The 21395-nt window shown below is 46.0% G+C and overlaps 1 protein-coding gene across 1 annotated transcript in view; it reads left to right on the top strand.

Annotated features, from left to right (window-relative positions):
- TRADD (TNFRSF1A associated via death domain) overlaps positions 1–21395 on the top strand; it is a 177660-nt gene that overhangs the window by 104045 nt on the left and 52220 nt on the right. The window contains exon 4 of the mRNA XM_078671044.1: positions 19309–19589. Within this exon, the coding sequence (XP_078527170.1) occupies positions 19309–19589 (281 nt within the window). The remainder of the gene's footprint in view (positions 1–19308; positions 19590–21395) is intronic.

Raw genomic sequence — 21395 nt, forward strand, 5'->3', positions numbered from 1 at the left:
GTCGAGGGTCGTGATGTACCGGGCCTCCCCTAGTTTTTCAATCATTTCGTCGACTCTGGGAATCGGGTAAGCATCGAATTCAGAGATGTCATTAAGGGCTCTAAAATCCATACAGAAGCGCCTGCTACCGTCGGGTTTCGGGATCATTACGATGGGACTGGACCATTGGCTCGTAGAAGGTCGGATTACCCCGAGATCCAGCATGTCCCTCACCTCTTTCCGGATGGCGGCTCTCCTGGATTCGGGTACACGATACGGTTTCATCTGTATGACCTTCCCGGGTGCGGTGTTAATGCAATGTTCAGCCATCGTGGTTCTACCCGGTTGATCCGAAAACAGATCTTCATGTTTTAGCAGGAGCTGTTGTAGGTCGTCGGTTTGGGCTTGGGTTAATTCTTCATTTATATTCACTTGGGTTAATTCTTCATTTATATTCAGTTGTTCTCTCGTCGAGAGGTTACCACGAGTAGTAGATGTCACCTGCACATCTGTCGGGGGGGGGGTCCTAGCCATTTTTTAAGCATATTGATGTGATAGGTCTGGGTCTTCTGGGTTCCGGTCTGTAGGGTGTAGGTGGTTTTCCCTATAGTCCCCACCACTTTATAGGGCCCTACCCAGGAGGCCCTGAACTTCTGGGTGGAGGAGGGCAAAAGCACCAGAGCCCATTCGCCTTCCTTCAATTGTCTTCACTTTTTACCCTTATCGTAGGATTTTTTTTGTCGTAGCTGACTGTCCTCCATGTGGGTGTAGGCCAAATCCCTCAATTTTCCCAGCTTGGATTTGAGACTATGGGCATAGTCCAGGGTGGATGAGGTTTCCTCCGGAATTTCGTTCTCCCATGCTTCTTTCGTCATTTCCATCAATGATCTGGGTTGTCGTCCGTATAACAGCTCGAAGGAAGATATTCCCAGGCTACTTTGCCTCTGTCCACGTATAACATAAAGAGAAAGGGGAAGTATTTGGTCCCACTCCGTTCCGTTGACTTCCATCATCTTTCTTAGGGTGGTCTTCAGCGTGCGATTGTATCGCTCCACTAATCCGTCCGTTTGGAGATGGTACACGGAGGTTCTGATTTGATGGACGTCCAGACATTTACAGACTTCCTTCATTAGTCGGGATACAAATGGGGTGCCCTGGTCCGTCAAGATTTCTTTGGGGAATCCCACTCTACTGAATAGCTCAATCATCTTGTCGGCGATTTGTTTGGTAGTAGTGGCTGTTAACGGAAAGGCCTCGGGAAAACGCGTGACATAATCCACTATCACCAGCACGTATTGGAATCCTTTTCTTGTTATGGGTAGCGGGCCTATTATGTCCATTCCTACTCTTTCGAAGGGTTTGCCTATGATCGGGAGAGGCTGTAGAGGCACGGCTGGGGGGCGAGTCATGTTTTTCGTCTGGCACACACTGCACTCCTGACAATATCTGCTGGCGTCTTTGTATATACCGGGCCAATAGAAATACTGTAGTATATTCTGTGTTGTCTTTTCGGCTCCTGTGTGTCCGGCTACCAGATGGCTGTGTGAAAAAAACAGTATCTGTTCTCTAAAGGAAACAGGGACCAAGAGTTGTTCCTCCTCTTCTTCTTTTGCCTGTCTGTATAGTAGCTCCTTGATTATTAGAAAACGGGGGTACCGGGGTTGTGGGTTGTCGGTATCCTGGTGAGCCTGTTCCCATGCATTATATAGGGTTGGATCGTTAATCTGGGCAAACTTAAAGCTTCGGTCCATTACCCAGGGTTCGGGAGTCAGAAGGGCTGGTTTGGGGGATTTATGTCCTGGTTCTCCTTTCCCTGTACTCTCTCTAAACCACTGTAGGAAACGGGGGTTGTCAGTCCCTATAATCAGATCCTCTGGAAGTGTGGTGAGTACCCCTACCCTTATCATCTGCTGAGGACCCCTCATGGGAGATATGGGTATCTGAGCCAGTGGATAGGTTTTAACATCCCCGTGTACACAGCGGATGGCTACCAATTGTCGGGATAGATACTGGGATGCGGTCACATGCTTGGATTGGATAACGGACTGCCTACAGCCTGAGTCTAGTAGGGCTTGGATGGAGTACCCGTTCGCCTGTACACTTACTCTGTATGTGCTCCCCATCTCGGCTGAGTATAGGATGCCACGAGGCAGATACCCGACCTCCATGGGTTCGTCCGGAGGTCTCTTGGTGGGGCAAAACCGGGCAATATGCCCCCAGTTGCCACATTCAAAACATTGGGGACCCGATGAAGAAGGGTTCTCAGGTTACCATACTCGGGGGTTTAGGAGGTTCTACATGGCGAGGGGGTGGACGTCTCTTGGTCTTTACCGGAGGCTTATGGGTACGCTCTGGTTCCCACCCTAAAGAGCGGGGTTGTGCCCTTGAGAAGGTGGTGGCCATTTCAATGGCTTCTGCAGTGGTCAGATGATGATGCTGTCTGAGCCACCGTTGGGTAGCATACGGGAGGGCCTCCAGATATTGTTCGAGGTAGATGCGATCCATAATGTCTTCCTTGGTGCTGGTGGAAGGAGTTCGCCACTTGTCTGCGGCCACCTTGAGTCTCACAAACAATGTCTTGGGGTTCTCCCCCGGAGCACCCCGTTCTTTTCTAAACCTGATTCTATAAGCCTCCTGATCTAATCCTAAATGGTCCAGTATTATCTTCTTAACATCAGGATATGGGGTATCGCCGTTGGGGTTGGCCACCTGGTAGGCTGCCTGTGCCTCACCAGACAGTAGGGGCGCCAGAAAGAAGGGCCATTTGCTCATTGGCCAACCGCAGGCCCTCGCGGCCCTCTCGAAGTTCAGCATAAAAGAATCAGGGTCGTCCCCTGAATGGTATTTCTGCAGGGAAACAGCTGAGGAGCCATGAGGAATGGGTCTTTCTTCTCGTATTCCGCTTGTCGGCGCTGGATCGACCCATAACTGTGGGTTTCCTCTCGGGCGGCTAACGCCTTCTTTAATATCTCGCGGTCTGCCTGGGCCGAGGTTAACTGTTGTTCGGCGACCCATCCAAGCTTTTCCTGTCCTTTGATAAGCTGTTGAATAAGTGTCTCCATCTCTGTATCGGGAGTTAAGTTGCCCGCATTCTCCACCACTGTTACGCTTGGCGCTGATACGGGGACAGTGATAGGCAACAAACGGGCTCTGGTTAAGGCTGGTTTTATTGAAGCCAGCAACTGATCAGTACACGTGGATCTGTGGTGGGTGGGACGCCGAGGAGACCGGCTTCTACTGCGTCTCCGAAGGCGGACTGTCTCCTTCTTCCGGAACCCTTCGGGACTTCGTGGGGGCTGGTCCTCGTCTTCGGAGTCCGTCGCGGCGGGAGGTGTGGCTCCCCCAAAAAAAAGGTAAAGAGAAAAAAAGAAAGGGGTTCGTGAGATCACTGCTCAGGGAACCTCGTTTTAGGGAAGGGAGTGAGAGGAGACACCGGTGCTCTGCTGTACAAGAGAGTGGGGTAAAGTGCACGGGGAAAAGGAAACCGGGATATATCAGGCGTCCCGTTGCTTGGTACCTAGCGTACCTCTAATGTCTACCCAGCCCCGCAAATGGTCACGCACCTGGTTTAGCCACGCACCTCCCCTGGGTGAGTGGCTGGGCGGCTCGTGGGAACGGTGGCCTCCTGGCGTTCCTCCGTCCTTAGCAGTCGCCGATTCTGCTTCCTGTAGGTGTCTTTCCTCTTCTTCTCCCCCGGCCTCTGCTGTTCCTCGCCGCTCTCTCTCTGCTACCGTACTCTCGACGTCTTCCTCCGATGTTCTTCTCCTCTCTCGCTCTTCTCCTTCCGACTCCGTCTCCTCCTGCAACTCCGTACTCAATACTCCTCCCTGCTCCAACCTCCGGGTGATCATGCACACCTGGGACTCAGAGCCAGCCCTTTTTGACGGAAATGCATAGTATGCCGGCTCCTCCCACGGAGCGTCCTTCCAGGAGTTAAAGGGCCATTCCAGTTCCGTCGTATCCTCAACAGCTGAATCGATTTCCTGTGGGGCGGGAAGAGAGAGAGGGGGGGTGGTAAAATTGCATCGCGGTTCACCGCTAATGTTTCTCGCCCGCCCTGATGCATTATGATACTTGTGGGCGGCATTGACAAACAGTCCCCTGACGTTCTCCTGTACACCCCGTTACACAATGATTCTAGTTATTCCAGATTGTTCTGGGTGAACATTAATACTTGATAATTATGCATCGACTATTTGACCCCTGGACAGTAGTGCGATTGTGTGATTGTCTGAGGGGGTCTTCTTCAGGACTATATATAGAGTCTGTGTGTGGCCTTAAATAAGGTTCCACCTTGATACTAGATTTAATAGTATTGACAGCAGGGCAGCTTGTACAAAAAAAGTACTTGACCTGAAATAAAAGCAGCTCTCCTTATCAGTTAGTGGGTTAATGGTCAGTGGCACAACGTGCCTTGCACTCTCCTGCGTCTGGCGCTCGGGTTCTTCTAATGTCAGTCACTGTCGCCAGCACTGCATAAGAGAGGAGGGACCTGTATCAACACAGACGACCGCAGGCAGCACAGACACTGTCAACATAAAGAGCACAAATGCATCCCCATCACCAAGGACTGAGTTGTATATCTGACTGTGTTGCTGCACCACATTGAGGCCCATTATACAATGGCTGTAGCACGTAGGCTCTTCACTCACTGCAACTCTTTTGCCATCTACACTGCATGCAAGTCTTCAAGACACTGAGATAGTTATTGATGCACATACTAGAAATGCAATTTATGCTTTAACATTCCTGAAATTACTGAGCATATTTTCATAACAAGCATTGGCAAAGCCAATAGGTTCCGCCTGTGGGACTTACTAGCTTTGCACAATGTTTTTTGGCGCAAAAGAACACACAAGGCACAAAGATGCTGCCACTGTTGAGAGGTGAGTGTCATTCTATAGGCGCAGGCTTACCACGCGATGCAAGCTTCATTTACTTTTTTTACGGGGATGCTATTTAGATTGATCACAAAAATAAAACATTTTAAGTTCTCAAAAGCAATTTGCTGCCTGCCTGGGTGAAAAAATAAAAAATATATATATATATATATATATATATATCTTTAGATACACATGCTTAACATAAGCCCGCCATATAGTGTTAGGCTCGGAAGTGTGCCCTTTGTTTTTAGGTCGAGCTGGCGTTGGAGCGCGAAGCGCTCCCGCCAGCGAGTTCTATAGTCGCCGTGTTCACTGGCAAGGGAGTCTAGAGCTGTGCACGAGCTGCTACTGGCCTGTGCACGAGCCGATTCAGCTCTGTGAACGCGCACGTCTCCGGAAGACGTGCTGCGCCCGAGCCGCCTCCCGCTTGTTCTTTCAGCAAATATTCTCGGAGCCCTAGGGCAAAGTTACCGAACAGCACAACAGGTAGGCTTTTTACATTTATGAAGACAGTATGATAGGCCTCGTACCCACATCTCCCCTTCCAGTGCCATACTAAATCAATCTAGCAGTGTACCCTAGGTATTGTTGGGTACAGAGTACTTGAGATCTTGCTGTTGGCTATGGGCTATTAACGATGAAAGTATTCTCAAGCTTTGTCTGCGCAATTACATATTTTGTGATGATCATCGTGATTTCCTGTTTGGGTTTTTCGGATCCAAGAGAGGTGTTAACAGTCGATAAAGTTGATGTTTATAAAACTGTAATAAAGCGTCCTGTCTCTTTTTTGTGTTAAGCTTTTTTTTGTTTTCTACACGTAGTATATATATATATCTATATATATATAGTCCAGGGCAGACAACCAAAGGAAGAAAATAATTTCGCGAAAGGCGTGGATTGTAATGTAGCTGAATGTATATAGTGCTTCTTACCTCTGAGGAAGTGCACTAGAAGAGGGGTAAGCACACTTACAGAGTGTAGTTTCAGAGTGCAGTTTCAGAGTGCAGATTGAGAGTGCAGATTGAGAGTGCAGATTGAGAGTGCAGATTGAGAGTGCAGATTGAGAGTGCAGATTGAGAGTGCAGATTGAGAGTGCAGATTGAGAGTGCAGAGTGAGAGTGCAGAGTGAGAGTGCAGAGTGAGAGTGCAGAGTGAGAGTGCAGAGTGAGAGTGCAGAGTGAGAGTGCAGAGTGAGAGTGCAGAGTGAGAGTGCAGAGTGAGAGTGCAGAGTGAGAGTGCAGAGTGAGAGTGCAGAGTGAGAGTGCAGAGTGAGAGTGCAGAGTGCAGAGTGCAGAGTGCAGAGTGCAGAGTGCAGAGTGCAGAGTGCAGAGTGCAGAGTGCAGAGTGCAGAGTGCAGAGTGCAGAGTGCAGAGTGAGAGTGCAGAGTGCAGAGTGCAGATTGAGAGTGCAGAGTGCAGATTGAGAGTGCAGAGTGCAGATTGAGAGTGCAGAGTGCAGATTGAGAGTGCAGAGTGCAGATTGAGAGTGCAGAGTGCAGATTGAGAGTGCAGAGTGCAGATTGAGAGTGCAGATTGAGAGTGCAGATTGAGAGTGCAGATTGAGAGTGCAGATTCAAGATTCAGAGTGCAGAGTGCAGATTCAAGATTCAGAGTGCAGAGTGCAGATTCAAGATTCAGAGTGCAGAGTGCAGATTCAAGATTCAGAGTGCAGAGTGCAGATTCAAGATTGAGAGTGCAGAGTGCAGATTGAGAGTGCAGAGTGCAGATTGAGAGTGCAGAGTGCAGATTGAGAGTGCAGAGTGCAGATTGAGAGTGCAGATTGAGAGTGCAGATTGAGAGTGCAGATTCAAGATTCAGAGTGCAGAGTGCAGATTCAAGATTCAGAGTGCAGAGTGCAGATTGAGAGTGCAGATTCAAGATTCAGAGTGCAGAGTGCAGATTGAGAGTGCAGATTCAAGATTCAGAGTGCAGAGTGCAGATTGAGAGTGCAGATTCAAGATTCAGAGTGCAGAGTGCAGATTGAGAGTGCAGATTGAGAGTGCAGATTGAGAGTGCAGATTCAAGATTCAGAGTGCAGAGTGCAGATTCAAGATTCAGAGTGCAGATTCAAGATTCAGAGTGCAGAGTGCAGATTCAAGATTCAGAGTGCAGAGTGCAGATTCAAGATTCAGAGTGCAGAGTGCAGATTCAAGATTCAGAGTGCAGAGTGCAGATTCAAGATTCAGAGTGCAGAGTGCAGATTCAAGATTCAGAGTGCAGAGTGCAGATTCAAGATTCAGAGTGCAGAGTGCAGATTCAAGATGCAGAGTGCAGTTAAAATGTTGCTAGGCTAGGGCTTTAAAGACACCCCAAACGTGGAAAAGACTGCTGTTTTTCTTTGGTTTTGTCCAATCTTGTCCAGACGGTCACTCCTAGTATTTTTTTGCAACTATCTTTTCTCCTAAAACATTAATATGCAGGATTGCTGAGGGGTCTCCCCTGTCAGTCCTCGTGGTTGTTTTTTGTGAAGCCCCTGCAAGAAATGGCCATAAAACAATTGGCTGTTTCAGTTGTCTAGAAACACCACAGATTCTGCTTGACCTGGGCGTGCTCCATGACTTGCAAGTGGAACTTCACAGACAACTACATAAAAAAAAAGCATTTTCAATGCAATAGGTCTCGCATTTGCGAGAGTTTAACCTATTGGCATTGTAAATGACAATGCCTTTTATTTATGTTTTAAAAACCAACACATAAATAAAAGACATTGCCATTTACAATGCCAATAGCTCAAACTCTAACAACTGCGAGACCTATTGCATTGTAAATGCTTGTTCTTTGAAGAAGTCTATAGATTTGTGAGTTACAGTGACTCCTCCTCTTGCTTGTAGTGCGCATGGTCATCAACTCCATTGTTAGATTGTTGTTTTTTTCCCGCAGTCAGATACGGTTGTGTTCTCCTCTGCTCTGGTCAACACCATCATTAGTATCTTTTCCTAACACCGTTGGTATTGTTTCGATCAAGATTCAATCTCTTATTTAGACAAAAACTATTTTAACATCAAATTCATCTGGGGTACTCTATTCTAACATACCCTTCATAGCAGAAATTCTTTTATACATTTTTTTACAAAACGACCAAACGGTGATGGAACGGACACCTTTCAAATGTTGTCATTCCTGTCATTCAAGTTTCCGCATACAGAGTTACACAAGGCATGTAGTTTCTGCCTATCTCCTTATTATCAGGAAAAAACCTGTGAGGCCTGCAAATCATTCAGATAAAAGCCAGAAGACTGCAAATGTATCGACTCGGCATCGACGAAACACCTGATGTTTTCGGTTCAGAGGAACCAGATACCGAAATGGAGGCACATCCATTGGCTGCATAGGGTAATTCCTCTCCGGAACTGAGCTCCGATTCGGATGCAGAACAAGATACCCTTACATCAGGGCAACAAACAGTGAGTAAATTGCCCCATCCACTTCCAACCAAACAATAAACGTTACAAAAGTCTGCGGTTGGGCCTCCACTGCCTTCGGGCCATGGTGCCACTGGCCGGCTGATCCCGGAAACAGCCTCGGCTCTGCAGTCCGAAACAGTCCACTTCAGAATCCACAGTCTCTGCACGAAACATTCTAAAACAGACTCGTTCACATCTTTGGAGCTGAAACCACCAAATACGCAAAAACGCTCCGACTCCGCATCTAAATCCAAAGCTTTGTAACTAAAACAATTGGCTCCAAAAACGGCAGGAAACGAACTAATTTCGGAGCCAAAAAAGCAAACTATTGCGAATTCTCCACAGACTGTCCAACCAGTACTTGAGAAATTACATCAGCAACTGGATTCTCGACAGAAAAACTCAGTGATCGACCCTGAAACAGGAAGAATTCTCAACAGGCCCCTTCAGGAGCATGCACAACCTGCAAAGAGACAACTCTCTTTTCAAAAGACAATAGACATTCCTACAAAAACCAGGTAGAAATAGGATAAAGCCGCCAGCCCACTTCACTTTAGCCCTCCTCCACTACAACATATCCGAACTCAATCACAAAACTCGCCAGTTCATGAACACATACATTCGCCAGAGGAATCATCACATTCTTTTATAGGGGATTGGTATGGGAGGTACAATGATCAACAGTCAATACCCCAACAGGATGACTTGGATACATTTGACACAGATCCGGATCTTTATCCATCCAAACCCTCCCCACCTGAATATACCACTACCTATCATGATCTGATCAGTAGGGAAGCTAGTTTCATTAAGGTACCATTACATACTGAGGGAATAGAGGGTGATTTTTTATTTGAAACTCTTTGCAGTATGCAAAGATCTCCACAGTATCTTCCCATGTTAAAAGGAATGCTCAGACAGACTACTGATATATTCAATGACCCCGTCAGCTCTAGAATTATCACTCCTAGAGTTGATAAAAAATAAAAGCCTCCCCCAGCAGACCCTACTTATATTAGGAGTCAGCTTACACCCGACTCTTTAATAGTGGCTACTGCTCACAAAAGAGCAAAAACTCAGGCTACCGGTGAAGCTCCACCACCAGACAATGAGAGCTAACTTCTAGGTGCTGCGAGAAAAGGGGTGGCAGCACAATCCTCCAATCATTGGAGAATTGTATAGGTCTGTCTCAAGGTATGATACGATACACTGGGACAAAATGGAGGACATTTTACAACATCCCCCAGAAGAACATAAAACAAGCATTTACAATGCAATGGTTTCGCCTTTGGAAAAGTTAGAGCTATTGGCATTGTAAATGCCAAAATTTGTATTTATGTGTTGGTTTTGAAAACAGATAAATAAATGGCATTGTCATTTACATTGCCATTAGCTTAATCTCTCGCAAATGTGAGACCTATTGTACCCTACGGACGAGCTCAGCAGACAGCAATTACTACCACACACACACACCCAGAGCCAGCCACACACACCCAGAGCCAGCCAGCCACACACCCAGAGCCACACACCCACACACACACCCAGATCCACACACACACACACACACACACCCAGAGCCACACACGACCAAACATTTTGCCCAAGCTGTGCAATCACCAATATCAATTGGCGGTCCTTAACTTCCACATAATGTTTGCTCCCATTACTACACCATATGATTTTCCAAGTGATAGTTCTAAAGTTTCTAGTTACGATGGTAGCCTGCTACCCAGCCCAAGCAGATGAACACCATCATTAAAGTATGTATTGATACCAGGCAGTAGAACACCCAAGTTAACTCACACCATCCCCATCCTAAAGAAGCCATAAATGGACCACTACCACTCCCCCCCACTTCATCCCACACTTCAAGTTCTTATCCATCACATCCAGACCTGTGATAAACTGGTCCTGTCTACACTTGTCCTGTCTACCTAGCAACAACCTGAAGAGAGATGGACAGGGGTCCAGGCTCCAATCTCAAAAGCGTATCATTATCGGGTCACTCAGACTCTACACCCCTAACATGATGATGCTACTGCCACCATACTGAACACTAAGTCAGACCACTATAACAAGAGATACCCCTCTTTACAAAAAAACACTGGCCTGCACCTTTACTAAACTGCTCATACAACCCATACTCGTAACGCTAAAACCTTAACCACCACAGACCGTTAGCTCACAAATGTATGTACAGTTTCGAACCAGTCCCAGAGTCTAGATCAGCATAAAATCTGCCCACAGAAGAGAAAAAGACAGTGACGGAAAAGAAAAGGGATTTTTTCCACACTGGTCAGCCATTTATGATATTCTTACAGATCACGGTCTGAAGGGAGGCTAACCTTACATCACCATCGGTGACACCCAACCACAGGCTGTTCACTCTATTAACACAGCAGTGGGTGCTATTTTACACAGACAACACATACTCTATACAGCGGGCTGATACCCACTGGCCTGTGGTGGAAGAAGTTTTAAGACACATGCAGTGTGTCCCTTCCAGAGCTTCTGATCACTTTCCTGTTTGCTCTGGATATGTACGGAGGATACCAACTACATCATAAGAGTTGCAGTGGTGGCTACAGAGTATTCCATCTTCGCCTGTGGATGACACTACAGCAAACTAGCGCATTGGTGAAATCATGCATCTTATGGAGAAATAAGGCTAAAGAAACGTGTGGTGGGCTTAAGTATTCCACTAGACGTTGCAACACTAGCAAAGAAAATTATAATACTCTGCAAAACACAAGGGGGGGGAGATAGAGAAGAGAGGGAGAGAGAAAGAAGAGAGCGAAAGATAGAAAGAGAGAGAGAGTGAAAGTTAGAAAGAGAGAGAGCGAAAGAGAGCGAAAGATGGAAAGAGAGAGAGCGAGAGCGAAAGATAGAAAGAGAGAGAGCGAAAGATAGAAAGAGAGAGAGAGAGAGCGCGAAAGATAGAAAGAGAGAGAGAGAGCGCGAAAGATAGAAAGAGAGAGAGAGAGCGAAAGATAGAAAGAGAGAGAGAGAGCGAAAGATAGAAAGAGAGAGAGAGAGCGAAAGATAGAAAGAGAGAGAGCGAGAGAGACGCGCATGAGTATACAGGAAGGAATACTTTTTGTCATTCATTACTTCATTGATATCAGCCTTTCTCCAAGCTTCCGTAATTACTTCCCCCACAATTAATAGGTAAATAAGTATTTGTTGAATGAACTTTACACTATTTCACAGATCTCACCATCGGTACTGTATTTGCTGTCAGAATCCAAATTTCATTGATCAATAGTTTATTGCATTCTTTCAACATTCCAAAATGGACGCAAGACAGAAAAAAATGATAGACAACCAATCCAATCACGTTTGACTAATAATGTACCCTGCATGTAACTGAATCTATAAAACACATCTATCAGATACAGGTACTGCCACTACATTGGCAACTTTAATCAGCAAGATAGAGCACCCTCTTCATAGCACACCGAGCAGCCATCAATCACACTTAAGGAACAGATCCTGGGCGAAACAAACAGTGAGAACACAAACTTTATGAGAGTTCAGTATGCGGCATAGAATATGCCAGCTGCTCTATAATGTAGAATACCAGGAAGACAAGTCATCAGCAGTGCCTGAGTATTAAAACAAAAAATAGATGCAGGTGTTTGCAGTCTACTCAGTCAAATGATTGGGCAGCCGATCTATTAATGCCTTTCACGTCTTTGGTTGGACAGTTATTGAACAATCGGGCACCTCTGCCAAGCCGTGCTAAAAATACCCGCGGGAGCGCTCGTGGCAGGTGTGGCGCTGGCTGGAGGCGGGCGGGGCACTCCGTGCCAGGCAGCTGAGGTAGCAGACGGGCTGGAGGTGACGGTTGTGGTCGGAACAGGTTTGGCTGCTGTGACAGGCAGCCCTTTGAGGCCGTCAACGCGTGCCCTTAGAGTTCGGTTTTCAAGAACCGGTTCATCCACCCGCACCTTGGAAACTTCCCAATCTGGACAGGGTTCAGGTTACAGTGACTGCGCCTCGTGGGACAGTCTGGAAACGTTAACCCTTAAGTCCCCAAATAGTTACTGTGAGAGGAAAAGGCTAAGTGGAGAACAGAGCCTGAAAAATATGAGCAGACCAGGAAATATAATAGGTATAGGAAATGTATTAAGTTGGAGCCTTTGCTTAAGAGACATAGTCATCAAGGTTCCACTGACAGGTACTGCAGTACTGACCTTTTTTGTGGTCTATGGCCACCACGGGGTCGGAAAGATGCGGAAAGATTCCACAACTCAAAATCAAGAATTTTGAGGCAGCGAAGGTCCTCTTCGATCAAGAAAATTTGCTCTAGAACTGTGAGGTCAAGCAGCCCATTTTCTTTGAACATGTTGTAGGGAGAGTAGTGCTTGCACAAAGCCCACGCAGCTGTGCATGTGTCTCCTCCTCAAATTACAGGAACAGTTTATGCCCCAAGAAATGGAATCAAGCAGCCTTAACTTTGCACAAGTAGGCATGCATGTTTTGTAGAATGATGCCAACTTGGGGAGGTCAACGTTAGGAAATATACAGATAATCCAACACACAAGGTTCTAATTTACTTCAGATCACTAACAATGGCCGAGTTCCGAGTAATGCAAACAAGTATAAATGCTCTGTTTATAAGTAAACTCACTCACTCTTTGGACAGACATGACAGAAAGTAACAAGAACAACGGGAGGGGGGGGTGCGGGAACGGGCAAACACGGACAGCGGGAGGGGGCGGGAACGGGCACACACGGACAGCGGGAGGGGGGGCGGGAACGGGCACACACGGACAGCGGGAGGGGAGCATGCATAATAACGGAGGCAAACAGGCAAAGAGGGTTGAGAAAGAAACAAGGACGCACTCACCTGGACATCTTCCGGCGGCAAATGATGATAAAAACATGGCGTCCCCCCCAAAAAATAGGAACCGCCCCCCCGCCGCAATGACGACGTTAAAGGGGCGGGATGAGTAAAAATCGCGGGAACGCCCACGAATCTGCTCCGGCAATGACGGGAAGATCTGTCTTCCAATGGCTAGCCTCCATTTATGGAGCCAGCCAATGGAAGACAGAGGCGGGATTAAGCTTCATACTGTTTACAAAAGTTTTCGCCTGCGCGATACTGCTTGCGCAGTAAACGCCAGGCGAAACCTAAAAAGGGCATACCAAATTGCATCAGAGATCAAACTCCATTCAAATATAAACATAAGATGTACCCTTGATACTGCTGTTACAGCGGCTAGAGGAATAAGCACCAACCTTATGCTAAGGAGACATGCATGGTTGAAAGTATCTGGTTTTAAACCAGAAGTACCGCAAAATTTACTTGGTCTTCCTTTTGATGGAGAGCATCTTTTTCGACCACAGGTGGATACTCTCCTAGAAAAAAATGAAAAGGAAATGAAACTGCTAAATCAATGGGAGTAGTACAAACACAATCTCAAAGGGACATTTTTCTTCGCTCCTCATATCACAGAGGATCAAAAACAACCTCCACTAACCCATCCACCTCCTATAACAAAACACAAAATCAAACAACTTCTCCTAGAGGATATTATAGGGGGTCCTGTAGAGGAAACAATAATAAAGACAGAAGTAAAGGAGGTTTTAACAATAACACTACTCCACCAACACCAAGGCTTGACTCACCGATCATTCTTCCTGATCACACAACACCTGTCTGGGGAAAAGTCTGCAATACTTCCTTTCTGCATGGGTAAATATCACATCTGATCAATGGGTGTTAGATATTATCAAACATGGTTATTGTCTGGCGCTTACTTCAATACCCCTAAATATTCCACCTCGCACTCACAGATTATCAGCACATCATCAAACGCTACTCAAAGAGGAACTTCAAGCCTTACTAAACAAAGAAGCAATAGGACTTGTGCAATTACAACAACAAGGAACAGGGGACTTACTGGAGGTAACAGGATGGGTAGTTGGCCCCCAACTACTCCTCCTGTTACCTCCAATAAGTCCCACACAGCGGGATTGCTGAGAAGTTTTCCGTGGCCACGCCCCCTTTCTCCACCGTTCTGCAAATGCACCTCCTGGCACATTACTGGTTGGGGGATAAAGTCCCCGTGGCTCTTGAGGATCCTTGGGGGCCAACTACCCCTCTTGCTACCTCCAGTAAGTAACACACAGTTGGATTGCTAAGAGGTTGTTAGAGGTCACTCCCCCTATCTCCATAACTCTGCAAACACGCCTCCTGGCGCACTACTGGTTGGGGGAAGAAGTCCACTTGAGCTCTCAGGAGGCAAGGGAGCTTCATCCCCCAACCAGCAGCAGCATACCAGGAGGCACATTTGCAGAGTTGTGGAGAAAGGGGGCAGGCCTCTGGTGGCTCATCCAATTTTTGAAAGTTAAAGAACCGGGAGGTGGTGGTCCAAGGGGCTGGAGGGGCTGCGCATCACCATGCATTTATTTTGAATAAAGCCTGTGTAACGGGGATGGCTGGACGGACTGCGAACATTGTGCTTGGTGGGAGCCTGCTCCCCTGTTACCTGCTCCGTTTCCCTCTCAACAGCAACCGGAACCCCGTTGGAATGACGAGCAGTTACATCCATGGCCCGGTACGGACGAGGCCGGCGATCCCTTTAAGAGTCAACAGTGGGCGGGCGTGGCTCCGCCCCTCGACGACCCAGAAGGAAGGACAAAAGAGAGCCCAGCCAGAGACTGGGCGGACATCTACCCGAAAGAGGAAGAAGCCGGAGGACTGAAGCTGCAGATCGCCAGCCGACAGCGAGAGGGAGAAGACCGAGGAAGCGACGACAAGTCCGGACCAGAGACGCAGCCCGGAGGCCAACGGTCCCACGATTCGCCCTGCCACGCACCCACGGGAGGGGCGTGGCTTCAACAGGTACGGGGACGTGTAGCGGGTTGGGTGGCTCAAAGGGTCCAACCTACGGACCGAGAGTGAGAGTGAGCGCCAGTGGCCGTATACTTCCCCGCACACCTACCCTCCCTCACGAGCAGAGCACTGTCTGCCACGGAGTGTACATAGTTCTCCCCTCACTGGTGTCCCTCACCCCCGGCCCCATCCCGAGAGTACAAGCGACGGACTGACAAGTTCTCTCTTTTCTCTTGCTTACATGTCCCGATGTGAGAGAAGACGAGACGAAGACCGTCCGAGGTGTCCCGAGAAGCATCCTGGAGAACCCGAGGAAACCCCCTTTTGACTCTGCCGCATTTGCTCGTGAAAGACTAACGAGTCGACAGAGACGTAGTTACATCAAAATAAAACCTTCTTTACGTTCCCTCATCAAAGATTCAGTATCTTCATTGTCAGCATCCCCCTGGGAGCAAGTAGAGGACCCGGAGCCGAGCATAGCCGACGCCCCCCTGGGACAGCCTGGTAGGTAGCTTGTTCCAGGGCCTGGGGTCCACGCCACCCCCCCCCACCCCACCCCCTCCTCCATTATTGAGAGTTAAAGCCCTGGGAAGGTGGTGGTCCCTAGGGCTGCGGGGGCGTGCCATATTTATTTTGAGTAAAGCCCTGGGGAGGTGGTGGGCCCTGGGGCTGCGGGGGGAGGGGGAGTGGGTGGGGGGGGGAGGTAATTATTTAACCCCTTCTACGCTCATGATGAGCTCAGCTCGTCATGAGTTACGCCTGTCGTACGCTCATGACGAGCTGAGCTCGTCATGTAACGCGGGTTTCTGCAAACTTCCGCGCACAGCGGGAAAACCGCTAGCGCGCAACGGGTTAAGCTTCAAACCCCGGGGAGGTGGTGGCCCCCCTGGGTTGCGGGGGGAGTCTAAAGGCTAACCGTTTCCATTATAGATAAAGCCCTGGGAAGACGATGGTCCAGAGGGCAGCGGGGAAGGCTATAAGGGACTCCCCCCGCATCAGTTTACTTGGTTGCCCCGAGGAGGTGGCGCTCCCCGGGGTGTGGGGGGTGCTGCATGGGCACCACCCACATTATTATAAAACATGCCCCCGGGAACTTCCAAATAGTGCTTTTATTACCGTTTCCCACATACACACATGAGTACTGAATTGGGTGGATTATTTTGTGCCTAGCTTGTAGTACAATTATGGCTGAAGAGACCCCTACCGACTCAGAATAGAGTAACAATTCCCTTACATCTCGGAGCCCAATAGGTACACTAAGCTCAGGTTTTCATTGATTTTTTGCGAGCTCATTCACTTTTGGAAAACAGACATATGCACTACTTCACTGCTCACCTCTGAAGCCCTGATTGACCTAAAATTCTGTCTGCAGGCGACATTATTTTCTGAGTCCCACTTATGTTATTAATGATCTTTGACTGCAGCATGTAAGTAGCTGTGTTAATTACACTGCCTGTTGGCACTATTCTTTACTGATGGGTTGGTGATTAGCACACTAACAAATTAATCTCCTCACACCATATCCCTACAGTTATAACAGTCCTGATGATGACCTTTTGACTCAGATAATAGGTTGAAACGCCATCACTACAAACCGGCTCCTTTTCCGAACTCATCAATGTTGCTGTGGAAACAGATTGAACACAATACACAGTGCATGGGTTTTAGGTGCTTCTTGGTCTTTTGTATTCATATTTTGACAATTCTCTAACTTGCTACTATTATTCTCTGTTTTGTGCAAACATTGGGGGGGGCACTGCACGCTTTAATATTGGTAATATGTGTGGAACTATTGCTTTACTATTGTGAGCCTTTGAACTATATTAAAATGTATTTGTGCTGACTGAGAGACTAGTATCTAATTGGCGAGGAGGGATTGGCAATATATTGTGTAATTATATATGCACTGAAAAGAAGGAATTTTGTCTAAAGGAGTACCTAGTCAGACACTGTTTTTCTAATATTTGTTTATACCCAGGTTCTCCTCGGTCGGATTGGATAGCTTTTGTATTACCTATATATCTATAAGGAATTAGGTACTGTGATGGCACAAGGAGAGCATCCTGGCAATGCTCTGCCAAGTTCTGCTGGGATCAGTACAATCTAAACAACATCAATACAAAAGCCAAAGAATAAACATAGCATAAAAAGGTGGGCACGCCCTTGATGAACACTTGAGAGCAGCAGTGTGCTTAGCCTTGATACAAGAACCTCCCACCACATCATCTGATGGAACGGTGATGCAAGTTGACTCTGGGGGATTTTAAAAGTGTTGAGCCTCAGTGCATTGCTTTCTGGGAACTGTGGTTTCATGATGCATCAGGAACGGTGAAGATCGTAGGTTTCAACTCTGCATTTTGTAGTGTCTGCGGTCAGTGTGTTGTTGGATCTGTAGATTCTATCTAGATGCTCACAGCAGCAGAAAGGTCAGAAAGAGCGGATTTAAGCTCCAGGTTTTAAAGTACGGGACAAAAGTGCATTATGTGAATACTGAAAAACTCTAAATACTTGCAAGATCTGTTCAGAGAAATTACCTTGATCTTCAGTGAGTGGGAAACCTAGACGTTCTGCTTGTTCCATGTAGGCAAGGCTAAGGATCCTGACACTATTCCTGTACAGTTAGTGGCTTGAAAGCCTACTAAGGATTTCCTGTTAAGTCAATAGCGGGGAAAGGACCCTACTGGTTTTCCACCCACCACAGTTATTTAACCCCTTGTTATTTAGCAGGTAAGTTTTCACGTCCTCCCCTAGCATTGAATGTATTTGTGTTGTCAGACGGTCACGGTTCGAGGACTGGTCTGCACTGCATCGGGTAAATGCCCTTTCTCACTCCCAGCATACTGCTGCTGTAATCCTGATCCTGCCGCAGGGTACTCATATTTTAAAGAACAATGGTCCCTATTTTGGAAGGAAAAATAGAGAAACACAATAATCATACGCTTAAATGTATCGTATGTCTTTTGTCCAGCCGGACAAGAATTTATTTTCATATAGGTTCAATTAATTGTGATTCAAAACATTGAATAACAAGTGGGCACAGCCGTGACCCACAGAACACAAGACAAACCAACGAAAAACAGAATGGCCAAAGGCGGGGTATAAAATGTGTCTGTATGTTTGTAATCACTTATGACAGACTTAGATAACCAGTTACACACCATTGATCATTACAATATTATAAAATCATATTGCATATGGTGTTTTTAGTGTCGACGACGTTTCGATGCTATTCACAACAGTATAAAGCATCATCTTCAGGACAAAAGATAAATCATTGTTGTCTTAAACTTAATCACATGTATAGCCTATATCACATTACTGTATCAACATTGACAAGGGAATAAACAAGGGGAAGGAAAGATACAAAAAATTAGAAATAAGTAAAGCTGAATTGCTAGGCATCTGATAGGTGACTTTAGTGAGGGTGAAGGATATCTGCTTTTGAACTGGGACCTAATCATGCAGTCCTCGTGTGGCTTTTGAACTGAGATAAGATCGCACAGTACTCGTGTGGCGCAGTGGTTTGTAGTTTAAATCCGGCAGTGGAGACTGAGGCCGTAATAGCAGTGAAGGCGGCGAGTTTTAAAAGGTGCAGGAACTAGTTGGCTAGTAACACTCAAGGGTGGTGAATCACAAGTGGCGGCGGAGGACGACGCAATGCACATGCGGTGAAATTTAAAAACAACAACTGATAGTGCTGTGGATTTATTAATGATCGAAGCAAGCATTAATGTTACGTTACGGCTGTGCCCACTTGTTATTTAATGTTTTGAATCACAATTAATCGAACCTATATGAAAATAAATTCTTGTCCGGCTGGACAAAAGACATACGATACATTTAAGCGTATGATTATTGTGTTTCTCTATTTTTCCTTTCAAAATAGGGACCATTGTTCTTTAAAATACGTTACTGCCCAAGGTCCCTTATGGCATACCTTCTGGGTTTCCCTTGTTTTGTAAAATAGCAGGGTACTCATAGCTCACTAGTGGGACATGTAAATGTTGAGATGCAGGGTGAGCTACCCCGTCTCACCAGTCAATGTACTTGTAATCTGTATATGAATGTTGTAGATGCTATAGAATGATTCTTCTACACTGCTTTCTCACGAGTTGAACACAACATATTTCTGTTCTATATTTGGTAGGGTTGAATTACAATGTTTCTAGCAGAGCTCAGTGTTTAAATCTCTCCAACAGAATCAACAGGAAGTGGGATCAATTCTCTTTCCATTCTGAAAATTTACTGCAACGATAACCAGCTGATCATCTACGTAAAGTTCTGCAGCCAAGAGGCATGCCGCAGTTTTCTGCAGAGATACCGAGATGGAGTAGTGCAGCAGGCGCTGCAGACTCAGCTACAGGTCACTTTATCCCTGGTAGAGGTGCCTATCCAGACAGAGTTGAAGGTGGGAAGTGAGAATCTGCATGAAATCCTGGACGATGAACAGCGATGTTTACAATACATTAACCAAGAAAAGGTACTCAGCTTTTTAAAATATTAACAACTGTATTAAGTGAAAATGGACACGGTATCAATAGAAGTTACCAAATTCAGAGGATAGTAGCTGAAATTAGCATTGAAACTGCACGAAGATAAAGACCTTGGGCCTTTCTTTCTGCTTGCATTCTCATCTGCTGCAATTCCACACAATCCTTATGTTTCATATTTACAGCTCACATCCCGCTGCTAAAGATCTACTAAATCCACAGCAAGTTTTCTTAAATGTTTGTAAATGTTCTCTACTTGTGCTGAGAGAGTGTCTTGTACAATACATGTAGCAGAACATCTTTCATTGGTTAGGTCATATCATTATCTTATCAAATTCAGTTGGCATAAGATGGTTAATGCTTCACCCACTAGTTAAAGCCTGAGTCGCATCTTGAGCTCATCATAAAATACAATTATTGGATTTAATTCGAACTCTGGAAGAGGATATGCCTTCACTCTCTGGAGTAACAGAAGCAGACGTGAATGGTTTGGATTACAGAAGCAGACGTGAATGGTTTGGATTACTGGGTCCATAGTACAGTTAACAAATTGGTACCAGTATCCGAACGGATCTTTTACAGAACTAAACCATCTGCCCCTTGGTATAATGAGACCCTCTGAAATGGAAAAAGCACTGTAAACTTTTAGAGAGACAATGGAGAGAAAAACTTCAACTTGAGGACAAAAATACTTATAAGGCAGCATTAACATTTTTTTATTCAGAATGACGCCTAGCCAAAAAAAACTATTTTGAGACAAGGATAGCAGAGACTGGCAACAAGTTCAAAGACCTTTTCAGAATATTAAAAACATTTATGAACCCTGTGGCGAAACGTCGACAGCTTTCTTTCCGTCAGCTCCCTCCCGCATTTATAATTGATTGATGACATTGTTGGAAGCATGACACACTTTATGTCTAATATTTTGAGTTTATTAGTTTAACACCTTTTTCGAACCAAGTGATTGTAATGGCCAATGAATATCATTGATTGATTATTGCTAAAGTCACGATTTCTCTCCTGACACCCCCCTTCACACCTTCACTTTCCCCTCCTTTACCTATCTGGGGCACTGACTGTGTTTGAATTTTAGCATTGTCTGTTAAGACTTTATACTATTGAATATATGTGCACATTGTGATTAAACAACAATGTAGCAGCACTTTTTAAAGTTTCATGAAAATTATTTGAATTATTGTTGCAATTCATCCTGGACTGTGTTCTGGGACCATTTTGTTTGTACTATATACTTACCCAGGTCCAAGTGACTTCTTTGGGTCAACCCGTGTTTGCATAACATATATTAGCCTAAAAGCAGTAGAATAAATTTGTTTGTAAACAGTGAATATCATTCAGGCTCTAGCAGGAAGTGAGGTTTGATCTGAAACTAGGGCGCATTGTTTGGTCTTGAGGCTTAGAATAAAGTTTTATTCTTGGAGCATTAGGCTTATTTTGCTGTGGAAGTGAAAGATTTCGTGGTCTGAAATAAGATGGTGGGGTTTGGAATAAAAACGGTGGCCAATCTTGAAACAGGCACCCTGTATTCAGAAAGCAGGAGTTTCCAATTTAGTCTGTAAATAAGAAGCTTATTTAGTTTTAATGTAGTTTGAAATCGTGGGTCTGGAAGCAGGAAGTACTGATCCTCGTGGAATGACAATATATGGCAGCTAAATGTCTTGTGGATTACAGGTCACATCACATGGCTTAGTGTTTTAGGGAGCCACTATTTGTTGGAGCCTCTAGCTAGAAACCAATGTTGCGGAGCAAAGCTGGATTGACAGCACTGTTTTAAAGTT

Source organism: Lissotriton helveticus, chromosome 12, assembly GCF_964261635.1.
Source record: "Lissotriton helveticus chromosome 12, aLisHel1.1, whole genome shotgun sequence".
In the NCBI taxonomy this organism is placed as follows: Eukaryota; Metazoa; Chordata; class Amphibia; order Caudata; family Salamandridae; genus Lissotriton; species Lissotriton helveticus.